The sequence below is a fragment of the Suncus etruscus genome, chromosome X (genome assembly GCF_024139225.1).
Source record: "Suncus etruscus isolate mSunEtr1 chromosome X, mSunEtr1.pri.cur, whole genome shotgun sequence".
Classification (NCBI taxonomy): Eukaryota; Metazoa; Chordata; class Mammalia; order Eulipotyphla; family Soricidae; genus Suncus; species Suncus etruscus.
This window is the reverse complement of record NC_064868.1, coordinates 56,432,283-56,446,113: the sequence shown is the minus strand read 5'-3', so window position 1 is coordinate 56,446,113 and position 13,831 is coordinate 56,432,283. Positions and strand designations below refer to the sequence as shown.

General features: G+C 36.9%; 1 protein-coding gene across 6 annotated transcripts in view; it reads right to left on the bottom strand.

Annotated features, from left to right (window-relative positions):
- The window catches only part of HEPH (hephaestin), a 209,663-nt gene extending 196,223 nt beyond the window's left edge, over positions 1 to 13,440 (bottom strand). For all 6 annotated transcript variants that reach the window (XM_049767166.1, XM_049767170.1, XM_049767168.1 and 3 more), the window contains exons 1-3: positions 13,274 to 13,440; positions 11,175 to 11,419; positions 2,989 to 3,201 (exon numbers count right to left, since the gene is read on the bottom strand). In XM_049767166.1, coding sequence (XP_049623123.1) covers positions 2,989 to 3,201; positions 11,175 to 11,419; positions 13,274 to 13,440 — 625 coding nt within the window. The remainder of the gene's footprint in view (positions 1 to 2,988; positions 3,202 to 11,174; positions 11,420 to 13,273) is intronic.
- Between the last annotated feature and the right edge of the window lie 391 nt (positions 13,441 to 13,831).

Sequence of the window (13,831 nt, the reverse complement as noted above, 5' to 3'; positions counted from 1 at the left end):
GATGCAGAGAAAGCATTTGATAAGGTCCAACACCCATTCTTGATCAAAACTCTCAGCAAGATGGGAATGGAGGGAACCTTTCTCAGTATAGTGAAGGCCATCTACCACAAGCCAGTGGCAAATATTATCCTCAATGGAGAAAAACTAAAAGCCTTCCCTCTAAATTCTGGCACAAGACAAGGCTGTCCTCTCTCACCACTCCTATTCAACATAGCACTGGAAGTACTTGCTATAGCGATTAGGCAAGAAAAGGATATCAAGGGAATCCAGATAGGAAAGGAAGAAGTCAAGCTCTCACTGTTTGCAGATGACATGATACTCTACTTAGAAAACCCTAAAGACTCTATCAAAAAGCTTCTAGAAACAATAGACTCATATAGCAAGGTGGCAGGCTACAAAATTAACACACAAAAATCAATGGCCTTTCTATACACCAATAGTAATAAGGATGAAATGGACATTAAGAAAACAACCCCATTCACAATAGTGCCACACAAACTCAAATATCTTGGAGTCAACTTGACTAAAAATGTGAAGGACCTATACAAAGAAAACTATAAAACTCTGCTCCAAGAAATAAGAGAGGACACACGGAAATGGAAACGCATACCCTGCTCATGGATTGGCAGGATTAACATCATCAAAATGGCAATACTCCCCAAGGCATTATACAGATTTAATGCCATCCCTCTAAAGATACCCATGACATTCTTCAAAGAAGTGGATCAGACACTTTTGAAATTCATTTGGAACAATAAACACCCTCGAATAGCTAAAGCAATCATTGGGAAAAATAATATGGGAGAAATTACTTTCCCCAACTTTAAACTGCACTACAAAGTAACAGTTATCAAAACAGCATGGTATTGGAATAAGGATAGGTCCTCAGATCAGTGGAATAGGCTTGAATACTCAGAAAATGTTCCCGAGACATACAACCACCTAATTTTTGATAAAGGAGCAGGAAATCCTAAATGGAGCAGGGAAAGCCTCTTCAACAAGTGGTGTTGGCACAACTGGATAGCCACTTGCAAAAAATTGAACTTAGACCCCCAGCTAACATCATGTACATCAAGGTAAAATCCAAATGGATTAAAGACCTCGATATCAGCCCCAAAACCATAAGATATATAGAACAGCACATAGGCAAAACACTACAGGACATTACAGGCATCTTCAAGGAGGAAACTGCACTCTCCAAGCAAGTGAAAGCAGAGATTAACAGATGGGAATATATTAAGCTGAGAAGCTTCTGCACCTCAAAGGAAATAGTGCCCAAGATACAAGAGCCACCCACTGAGTGGGAGAAACTAGTCACCCAATACCCATCAGATAAGGGGCTAATCCCCAAAATATACAAGACACTGACAGAACTTTACAAGAAAAAAAACATCTAACCCCATCAAAAAATGGGGAGAAGAAATGAACAGACACTTTGACAAAGAAGATATACACATGGCCAAAAGACACATGAAAAAATGTCCCACATCACTAATCATCAGGGAGATGCAAATCAAAACAACGATGAGATACCACCTCACACCCCAGAGAATGGCACACATCACAAAGAATGAGAATAAACAGTGTTGGCGGGGATGTGGAGAGAAAGGAACTCTTATCCACTGCTGGTGGGAATACCGTCTATTTCAACCTTTATGGAAAGCGATATGGAGATTCCTCCAAAAACTGGAAATCGAGCTCCCATGCGATCCAGCTATACCACTCCTAGGAATATACCCTAGGAACACAAAAATACAATACAAAAACCCCTTCCTTACACCTATATTCATTGCAGCACTATTTACCATAGCAAGACTCTGGAAACAACCAAGATGCCCTTCAACAGACGAATGGCTAAAGAAACTGTGGTACATATACACAATGGAATATTACTCCTTGCTATATGCTTAGAAATAGCTCCTGGCTTTGGGGGATCATATGGGAATCCAGGGATCAAACTGAGGTCCATCCTGGGTCAGATTCATGCAAGACAAACGCCCTACTGCAGCGCTAATGCTCTTTGACTAATTTTTAAAATAAAAATGGACATTGTACACAATTATATATTATAGCATTAGAATAATAGATTATATAAATCAACCTAGTGTTCAACAATAGATAAATGAATCATGAAGAAACTTCAACAATCAAAGTTTAAAATGAGTCTGGCAATGTGGAGGCTGGAAGTGGGGAGTACCAAACATAAAAATGATCCTGCTAAGATGGCAGAATGGCAGCAGTGGTGGTAGTCTTGAGAACACTGATGGAAGAAAGATGACAAGTGGTTGTAAGATTGTGCTGAAGCACAATAGGGAAAAAGTTTAACTATCAATATATTTGTAAAAATGCTGCTTTAAAGCATGGGAGAGGGCAGAGAAAAGGTCGGAGGGAAACCGGTGACATTAGACATGGAAAGTGTGCAATGGTGAAGAATGTTATATATCGATATATAACATTGATTGACTAAAACTGATAACATGATTGACTGAAAATCAATCATGAAAACATTTGTATCTGTGAAGAAGTATTTTATGAGCACCCTTGTAAACCATGGTGCTTAAATAAAGTTCTTTTTTTGGGGGGTCACACCAGGTGGCACTCAGTGGTTACTCTTGTCTCTGTTCACAGAAATTGCTACTGAGAGGCACCTGGACTGTATGGGATGCTGAGATTCGAACCGCAATCTATCCTGGATCAGTTGTGTGCAAGGCAAACACCCTACCACTGTGCTATCTCTCTGGCCCCGAAATAAAGTATTTTAATCTAAAATTAATAGTTCTATAAATCAAAACTAGTAAAAGTAAGAAAATACGTTTCTGGCTGGTTTTTATTTTACAAAAATAACTAAATCTAAATATAATAAAATTTGGTAAGATTAAATCCTGAAAAAGTTCAAGGATTCTATCAGCACTTATCTGATTTCTGGTCAATATTTAGTTGGTTTGATTATATTCAAAATTATAAAGTTTAAACTCTTAGCATATTTGCCTCTTTTACAGGTGACAAGGGGTCCAATAAGGCCAGTGGCAATGTCTCGTGGTGCATCCACATGAGAATGGTAAATCCAGGTGAGGCATGCTGGGTCAGCATCGGTAGGTGCATGTCCTTCAGGTACTGTCCAGTTGTAGATATGGCTGCCTCCCGGCATTACAGCGTCATCAGCTTTTAGCTGACCTGAGGTACCATCTGGATATAGGGAACCTAGAAAATTACATTGCATATTTTCAGTTTAACAGTGATTAAAAGATCTTCTAACCGACATGGAAGCCAAGAGATGGTTAACATATTGAATACCTGGGTCCACTCTTACAGAAACTAAATTTCTAATGTTAAGCACAGTGCGTTCAGAACCTAAATAGGGTGCCAATGTACATAACATCTGGACAAAATACCCTCAGACATTACTCACATAAAATATGAAAATATAAAAATATGGAAATATCAAAAATTTTACATATGATTATGGCTATGAAAAGTGCTGTAGAGAGTTAGGAATGGTCTGGTCCTGCTGTGAGATTGGCGACTGGGAGAGATGGGGGGCACCTGTTGGCTTTGTGTGTTTCTCTTCACTTGTCTCATGAAGCTCTCCTGAGAGGGCCATGAAGATCCTAGCAAAAACTGTCTCCTGGAGCTACTCAGGTCGAAAGGTCAAGAAAGAGTGAGTGAGTGAGTGAGTGAGTGAGTGAGTGAGTGAGTGAGTGAGTGAGTGAGTGAGTGAAAACTGGCTACCAGAGGCACCAGGCAGCAAGGTGACTCCTTTGTCTATGAAGGCAGGCAGGAAGGGTCTGGCACTGCTGTGAGATTGACGACTGGGAGAGACAGAGGTGACCTGTCCGCTTTGCGTGTTTCTCTGAGCTCTGCTGAGAGGGCCAGGAAGGGCCCAGAAAAAAATTGTCTCCTAGAGGAACCAGAAGAACATGGCTTCTCCACTTTGCATCATGGTTGCACAATCTTTCTAACTAATGAAGCACACCATAACACACAGAAAAAAATCACACTATAAGTGTGACAATGGGGAATGTCGCAGGCAAACACCATGCACAGAGAATGAAGATGATAGATGTGATGACCCCCAAAAATGCCAGCCAGATGGCATTCTACATATAAGGAGTTTAGAATAGATATATAGATACTCATGGAAATAAAAAAAAATCTCTAGCTGAACAGAAAACAGAGACAGAAATAAAAAACTGAAATAACTGATCTGAAAAATATGGTAGCTGAACTGAAAACCTCAATGGAAAGCCTCTCCAAAAGGGTAACAGTAGCCAAAGACAGAATCAGTGAACTGGAAGATGAAATGCATACAGCAATGTATGCAACTCCATACAGCAGAAGAGACTGCAAAAAGAAAAATTAAGGTAAATGATCAGACAATGAAAAAAGTACTCAAAGAATGTGAACAGATGAAAATAGAAGTCTTTGATAATCTCAACAGAAACAAAACAAGAATAATTGGAGTTCCAGAGTCCCAGGAAGGTTTTCCCCAGGATGAATCAACAAAGACATCATCACAGAGAAACTCGCAGAGTTAAAGACTTCATGCAATCAAATCTGGCATGCCCCAAGAGTACCAGATAGAAGAAACCCAACAAAAAAACAAGACACATAATACTCACAATGACGAATCCCACAGATAGAGATAGAATACGGAAAACAGTAACATCAAAAAGGGAAAATATTGATCCAAATGAATTTCAGAAGTGTTTGATCCACTTCTTTGAAGAATGTCGTGGGTATCTTTAGAGGAATCATATTAAATCTGTACAATTCTTTGGGGGAGAATTACCATTTTAATAATGTTAATCCTGCCAAACCATGAGCAGGGTATGTGTTTCCATTTCTAGTGTCCTCTCTTATTTCTTGAAGCTGTGTTTTATAGTTTTCTTTCTATAGGTCCTTCACGTCTTTAGTCAGGTTGACTCCAAGATATAGAAAATGATCAATAAAAGGAAACAAAAATAGGAGAAAAAAGGAAATATTAAAGCTTAAAACAGAAATCAATGAAGTTGAAACCCAAAAGACAATCCAAAAGATCAATGAAAGCAGAAGTTGGTTCTTTGAAAAAATAAACAAGATTGATAGACCATTGCCAAACTCAAAAAGAGAAAGAAACCTGATAAACTGTATTATAAATGAAAAGGGGAGATCACTATAGATATTGCAGAGATTCAAAGGGTAATCAGAGACTACTTTGAGAAACTCTATGCCACCAAACATGAGAATCTAGAAGAAATGAATGAATTATTGGACTTTTATAACCTTCCATGGTTGAATAAGAAGGATGTAGCATATCTAAACACCCCCTTCATCTTTGAGAAATTAAAACGTAATGAAATGTCTGCCCAAAAACAAAAGCCAAGGCCAGATGGATTCACTAATGAATTCTTTCAAACCTTTCAAGAGGAACTACTACCAATCCTAGCCAGGCTCTTTAATAAAATTGAAAAAAATGGGAACACTTCCAAACAGCTTTTAGGAAACTAACATCACCTTGATACAAAAACCAGACAGAGATGCTGCCCAAAAAAGGAAATTACAGACCAATATCCCTGAGAACATAGATGCAAAGATCCTCAACAAAATCCTGGCAAATAGGATCCAATGCCTTATCAAGAAGATAATTCATTATGATCAAATATGTTTCATCCCAGGAATGCAAGGATGGTTTAAGATCCGTAAATCTATCAACATAATACACAACATCAACAAAAAGAATAATAAAAATCAATAGACGCAGAGAAAGTATTTGATAAGGTCCAACACTCATTCTTGATCAAAAGTCTCAGCAAGATGGGACTGAAAGGAACCTTTCTCAATCTAGTCAAGGCCATCTACCACAAGCCAATGGTAAATATTACCTTCAATAAAGACAAACTATAAGACTTTCATCTAAATTCTGGTACAAGACAAGGCTGTCTTATCTCACCACTTCTATTCAACATAGTACTGGATGTACTTGCTATAGTGATTATACAAGAAAAACATATCAAGGGAACCCAGATAGGAAAGGAAGAAGTCAAGCTCTCACTGCTTACAGATGACATAATACTCTACCTAGAAAACCCTAAAGACTATATCAAGTAGCTTCTAGAAACAATAGATTTATATAGCAATGTGGCAGGCTACAAAATTAACACACAAAAATCAATGGCATTTTTATTCATCAATAATGATAGGGAAGAAATGGACATTAAGAAAACAGCCCGGCTGAACTCTGCTGGAACTCAGATGCCAGCACCCCTATCTGCCTGTACTCTGTGCTGTGCTCCATTTTCGGCCTGATTTCATCCTGTGTGTGGCTCATCTGCAGATGGCTAGCCTTCCCTGGAGGTGAGTTTACACACCCAGATGGGAGGAGCTACATAGCTGAGCACATAATTTACCAGAGAATACAACCACAACACGTAGGAAAACAACGCAGGCCAGCGCCAGACATAGAGAATGAAGATGGCAACTCAGATGACCAGAACATGGCCAACCGACTAGTCAGTCTCTCAGATAAGGAGTTTAGAGTTGATATATGGAAGATGTTCAAAGAACTCAAAGAAAGTATAGAAGAGAACACTAATAAGAACCAAGAGAATATGAAGATAGAAATGACAAAATTCCAAACTGAAATTTCAGGTCAAATAACAGGTCTGAAAAACTCACTAGTTAACATGGGTTAACAGCAGCTGAGGATAGAATTAGTACACTGGAAGATGAGATAAATAACAACTCTATACAGCAGAAGAGACTGGAAAAAAGCCTCAAAGCAACTGATCAAACAATGGAAAAATTACTCAAAGAATGGGAACAGATGAAAATAGAAGTCTAGAATAAGCTCAACAGAAACAACTTAAGAATCATTGGAGTCCTAGAGACCCAGGAAGAAAATCTCCAGGAAGAATCAATGGTCAAGAACATCATTAAAGAGAAACTACCAGAGCTAAAGAATACATGCGATCAAATTCTGCATGCCCTAAGAGTACCAAATAAAAGAGACCCCAGAAAAACAACCCAAGACACATCCTAGTTACAATGACAAACTCCATAGATAGAGACAGAATTCTGAACACAGCAAGATCAAAAAAAAAAAATTACATTCAAGGGAATATCCTTGAGATTTACCACAGACCTGTCACAAGAAACACTCAAGGCCAGGAGGCAATGGTGGGGCATAGTGACAAAACTCAATGAAATAATTGCTTCTCCTAGAATACTACAGCCAGAAAAACTCACTTTCAGGGTTGAAGGAAAAATACTTGGTTTCACAGATAAACAATAGCTCAGAAACATTACAGACTCAAAAATACAGTCTTAAAAGAAAAAGTGAACGACCTACTTTGAGACAAGAATGACCAACAGAGACGCCAAACTTTGATAGAAAATGGCACTAAATCCCAAGACAATTCTTTCTCTCAGTGTCAAAGGACTAAATGCACAAGTTAAGAGACACAGAGTGGTTAAATGGATCAAAAAACTCAACTCAGCCTTCTGCTGCCTACAAGAAACGCACCTGAATAGTCAGAACAAGCATAGAATCAAAATAAAAGGCTGGAGGAAAATTGTCCAAGAAAACAACACCCATAAAAAAGCTGGAATGGTCATAATAATATCAGATGATACAAACTTTATACTCAGGAAAGTTATAAGGGACAAAGATGGACATTTTGTATTAATCAAGGGATTTGTGTAGCAGGAAGAAATTACTCTCCTAAACATATATGCACCGAATGATAGACCAGCAAAATATTTAATACAATTGTTGACAAATTTGAAAAATAGTATCAGTAACAACACAATAATTGTGGAAGACCTCGATATGGCATTGTTAACACTTGATAGGTCAACCAGACCGAAACCCAACAAGAATGTACTACACCTGAAATGAGAAATGGAAGAAAGAGGCCTAGTATATATATATAAATATATATATATATATATATAGAGAGAGAGAGAGAGAGGACACTCCACCACAAGAAACCTGGATACACATTCTTCTCTAATTAACATGGGACATTCTTCAAGGACATAATATCAAGGGGATAGAAATTTTGCAGGCTATCTTCACTGACCACAAAGCCCTGAAATTATATGTGAACTACAAAGAGATACAGAAGAAAAATTTTAATACCTGGAAGTTAAACAGCCTAATACTGAATAACCAGTGGACCCGAGATGAAATCAAAGAGAAAATCCAAACCTTCATGGAAACAAATGACAATAGAGACTCAAACTATCAGAACCTATGGGACACAGCAAAAGTGGTACTGAGAGGAAAATTTATAGCTTTGCAAGCACACATCAATAAAGAAGAAGGGACATACCTAAATAGCTTAATGTCGCAATTCATAGAATTATAAAGTGCTCAACAAAAGGAACCAAAAATAGGGAGACAGAAGGAAATAACAAAGCTGAGAGCAGAAATCAATGAAGTGGAAACCCAAAAAAACTATCTGAAAGATCAACGAAAGCAGTTGGTTCCTTGAAAAAATAAACAAGATAAATGACCACTGGCAAAACTAACAAAGAAAGAGAGAGAATATGGGGCCGGGCGGTGGCGCTGGAGGTAAGGTGCCTGCCTTGCCTGCGCTAGCCTAGGACGGACCGCGGTTCGATCCCCCGGCGTCCCATATGGTCCCCCAAGAAGCCAGGAGCGACTTCTGAGCACATAGCCAGGAGTAACCCCTGAGCGTCACAGGGTGTGGCCCAAAAAACCAAAAAAAAAAAAAAAAAGAAAGAGAGAGAATAACTTGATAGCTCATATTTGAAAAAGGAGAGATCACTACTGATATGGCAGAGATTCAAAGGTTAATCAGAAACTACTTTGAGAAACACTATGCCACTAAAAATGAGAACCTAGAAAAAATGGATAAAATCCTGGACTCTTATAATCTTCCATGGTTGAATGAAGATGATGTAGCATATCTAAACAACCCCATCACTACTGAGAAAATTAAGACAGTAATCAAATGTCTGCCCAAAAAACAAATCCCAGGCCCAGATGGATTCACTAATGAATTCTTTCAAACCTTTCAAGAGGAATTACTATCAATCCTGGCAAGACTCTTTCCTGAAACAAAGAAACGGGAACACTTCCAAATAGCTTTTATGAAGCCAACATCACCTTGATAACCTAAACCAGACAGATGCTATGAAAAAAGAAATTTACATAACACAAATGCAAAGATCCTCAATAAAATCCTGGCAAATAGGATTCAATACCTCATTAAGAAGATCATCCACTATGACCAAGTAGGTTTCATCCCAGGAATGCAAGGATGGTTTAACATCCATAAATCTATCAACATAATACACAACATCAATAACAAGAAAAATAAAAACCACATGATCACATCAATAGATGCAGAGAAACCATTTGATAAGGTCCAACACCCATTCTTGATCAAAACTCTCAGCAAGATGGGAATAAAAGGAACCTTTCTCAATATAGTTAAGGCCATCTACCACAAGCCAGTGGCAAATATTATCCTCAATGGAGAAAAACTGAAAGCCTTTCCTCTGAATTCTGGCACAAAACAAGGCTGTCCTCTATCACCACTCCTATTCAACATAGCACTGGAAGTACTTGTTATAGCAATTAGACAAGAAAAAGATATCAAGGGAATCCAGATAGGAAAGAAAGAAGTCAAGCTCTCGCTGTTTGCAGGTGACATGATACTCTACTTACAAAAATCTCTTTCGCACATCTATATTCATTGCAACGCTACTTACAATAGCCAGACTCTGGAAACAACCAAGATGCCCTTCAACAGATGAATGGCTAAAAAAAACTGTGGTACATATACACAATGGAATAATATGTAGCCTCCAGGAGATATGAAGTCATGAAACAGTCCTATAAATGGATGTACATGGAACCTATTATGCTGAGTGAAATAAGCCAGAGGGAGATGATAAACTCAGAGTAGTCTCACTCATCTATGGGTTTTAAGAAAAATAAAAGACATTTTTGCAATAATTCTCAGAGACAAAAGAGAGGAGGGCTGGAAGGTCCAGCTCACAACATGAAGCTCACCACAGAGTGATGAGCTTAGTTAGATGAATAACTACATTGAGAACTATCATACAAAGCGAATGAGTGAGGGAAATTGAAAGCCTGTCTAGAGTGCAGGTGGGAGTGGGGTGGGGAGGAGGGAGATTCGGGACATTGGTGATGTGAATGTTGCACTGGTGAAGGGGGGTATTCTTTACATGACAGAAACACGCCTACCATCATATTTGTAATAAAGGTGTTTAAATAAAGATATTAGTTAAAAAAAAGAAAAATGCTGTAGAGGGGTCGAAGCAGTGGCACAGCAGTAAGTTGTTTGCCTTGCACGCATCTAACCCAGGATGGACCACAGTTAGATTTTGGAGTCCGCCTAAGCCAGGAGCAATATCTGAGAGCATAGCCAGGATTAACCCCTGATAGTCACTGGGTGTGGCCCAAAACAAAAAAAAAATAAAGAAGAGTGCTGTAGAACCTGATCTAGTAGTATCCTAATGCAATGCATTTGGCATGGAAGAAAGTCTGAAAATAGAATTCTCTTCTTTGAAAATCAGACTTTTGTTAAAGGAAAACATGAGATTTTAGTCTAAGGTAAATTATTGATAAGTTGTTTATCTACTCCATTTTATAAAATGTAAAACTGAACAAATTGAATTAGCACATGATTTTACAGGATAAGACTAAGTACAAAATTGGACCTCTGAATTAAAGCAGTGGCCTTAAATTCTCTGCTTGCACTGTTTAGCCTGGACAGTGGGAAATAAAGATTGGTAATCTTATCTACCTATTAACTTAAAATATGGACTACCTCGGGAAAACTATTACTTTGAAATTTGCAGGGCATTTCCCTTACATTCTCTTTACAAAGTACAGTCAAATCTTATATGGAAATGCCATTAAGTGAACAACAGTACAATATGCGTAATATTAAATCTCAGTAGTAATGAAGAATCTGAGGCTAAAAGAGGGATGGTGATTCATCCAAAATTAAAGACTAAATTACATAATATATAACTATACCCAGCTTTACTTTCCCTTTTAGAGTCCCTGCCATTTCAGATTAAGGAAGAAAAGACTCCCATTCTCAGTTTACATTATACAGATTACAGAAAAGAGAAAGTGATTTGTTGGGGAAAAAGTGATTTCTTGTGAGAATAAAAAAGATTGGCTGACATACCTTCTGAATCTTTCTTATAGAAAACACCATGAGGATGGATGGTGTAGGGGCGAGTAGCAAAATTTTTCAAATGAACACTAATGACATCCCCCACTTCAGCCCATATAACTGGTCCCAGAAAGCCCAACCAGGAAGGCTGGGTCATTTCATCCATGAATGAGTCATCTTTGTATCCTTTATAGATGGTCTTCTTATAGGTGCTCCCTATTCGTTTCTTGCCAGATTTTATAAAGTTGGAAGCTACTCTGGGAAGAAAGAAAATAAAACTTTTGCTAAATTTTAAAATATCTGGAGAATCTTATTACAGTAAAAACTACATTATTTAGTAAAACACAAACATTTGTTTTGGTTAAAATATGAACGTTTAATTAAAAACATATCAATGTATATATTCTATTTAATTAAAATTCTAATATAAAATATAAGTTTATAATATGTTGAAAGACAATAAATTAGTAAAATTAGTGAGATTTATTATTCTTAACCACATTTACTTTATAAAATGCCAATTAGCATAGTAATTAAGAACATCTCTAATTTGGGCCAGAGAGATATCACAGCCACAAAAGCATTTGCCTTGCATGCAGAAGACTGGATTCAATCTCTGGCATCCCATAGGGTCCCATGCGAATCTCTAAGAGTAATTCTTAAGCAAAGAACCATGAGTATCCCTTGAGTACTCTAAGTAGTGACCACCAAACAGAAAAAGGAACATCTCTGCAACTAGGATGACTAAACAATAATATTGCCTTTCTCAAAATTTATAGAATTTTAAAACAGTACTTCTTGATGCACAATTTCTCCATAGCTAAAGTGGAAATAATAATAGAACCATATTGAGCAGTTATTCCAGGTGAATAAAATAATTAAAGACATTAGATACAGTAGGAAATGAGGATCCTTGACTTTAATGTGATGAACCTTGGCTCAATTTTGAGCAGCACACATGCTTTTTCAAACACTAAAAGGACTGTTCCCTGAGCATAAAGCCAAAAGTATTTTCTGAGCAAAATTGGATGTTTTACAATGTCATACCTCAACAAAATAATTAAAAAAAGTAAAGAACATGTATCCACAAGATAGTACAGCAGGTAGGGAAATTGCAAAGAACACATGAAACAAGGTTCAATAGCCAACACTCCATATGTTCTCCTGTGTTCCAAAAGTGAATCTGATCAGAGTTAGAAAAAAATGCCAGAGTGGCCCACAAACAAACCAAAAAAGCATCAAGATCTTAGGGCTGTGTTGAAAAAATAGTGAATTATTATATGCTAAATATTTCTTTAGATTAATGAGGATAGAGAAAATATAATTATTCTTAAAGCTCATTTTAATACAAATACCCCCTGATTCTAAAATTAGATCAATAGGAAGCTGAGGTAATAACAAATAGATCATAATTATATTTCTTACTTGTAATCATCATATAGTATTCTCTGATATGTTCATATTTTAACAGATAATTGCGGAACACTTTAAAAATCTAATATTAAAGAAATTCCACCCTGTGGTATTTGTGAGTAGCAGAATAATAAGTGTGGTATGCATATTACTCAGGTCTCTGCTCTTCCATAATGTAGAACTTAGGAAAATATTTTGATTATACTTAGTTTTTATCTGTACCATGTAAATTATTTGTATTTATTTCATAAAAATTTTATGAGAGCTAGACAAAAAATACAAATCATAAATGGTTCTAGTATGGTGCCAGTCACAAAGTATTGCATAACTGCCAGTTGTGAGTGTAATTTTTTGGTTCAAGATTTACCTCATTTTCTTACATGTTCAATGAACTTAACTAGCATATTTCCATGTATTTCCTTTTAAAAATAAATATACATATCAACTTAGAATTAAGGAAATATACAATTAACTTTAGAATCCTAGAAATATCAAGGCACTTCTTTGTGAACAAACTGACTGTTTATAGGCTACTAAGGCAACTAGTTATTTCCCCAGAAATTATATATCAAATTATATAGCCAAAGCATTATATGAACTGATTGCTTCTACATTCTGAAAAGGGTCCTCAAGACAATATTCTTTGGAGACTTGTGTATACCCCAATTTTAAGTCTAATTCCATAAGACAAAACTTACATGTCACTGTCCAGAGGTTGGTTTGTGATGGCATTCCTTCCCTTTGGAGCATAATTCCACTCAATGTCCCGAATTCCTACATAGTAGACTCGACTTACTGCATTAGTCATGTGGGGACACAATGCTTCCATGAATAGAAGAGTCCACAGTAGTTTGCCTAGATCCATGGTCAACTTTACACTGGAAACATAAAAGTGAACAGCTGCTGATTTGGAATACATTCATGGAAGATCTTAGCAAACATTGAAAAAGTAAAGAGACAAGACAGAATCAAGTGACTGAAAAAAAAAGCCTAAAAACCCTACCTTTCCTGATTATTTTAAATTAAGAAAACAATAAATATTCTGTATACATAGGACATTTAAAAAAAGTTATTAAAATGGCATGTACAGATTCATTATTTTATTTTGAAGAGAAATCTAGATTTAATTTCTTCAGTGATATAAAAGGTAGAAGGACTGACCAAAGAAGCAAGTCTAAAACCAGAAAGAAAATTATTGGATAACTTACTCTCTCTGTCCCCTTAGATCAGGTCACTAATTCTAAATATGACTCCTT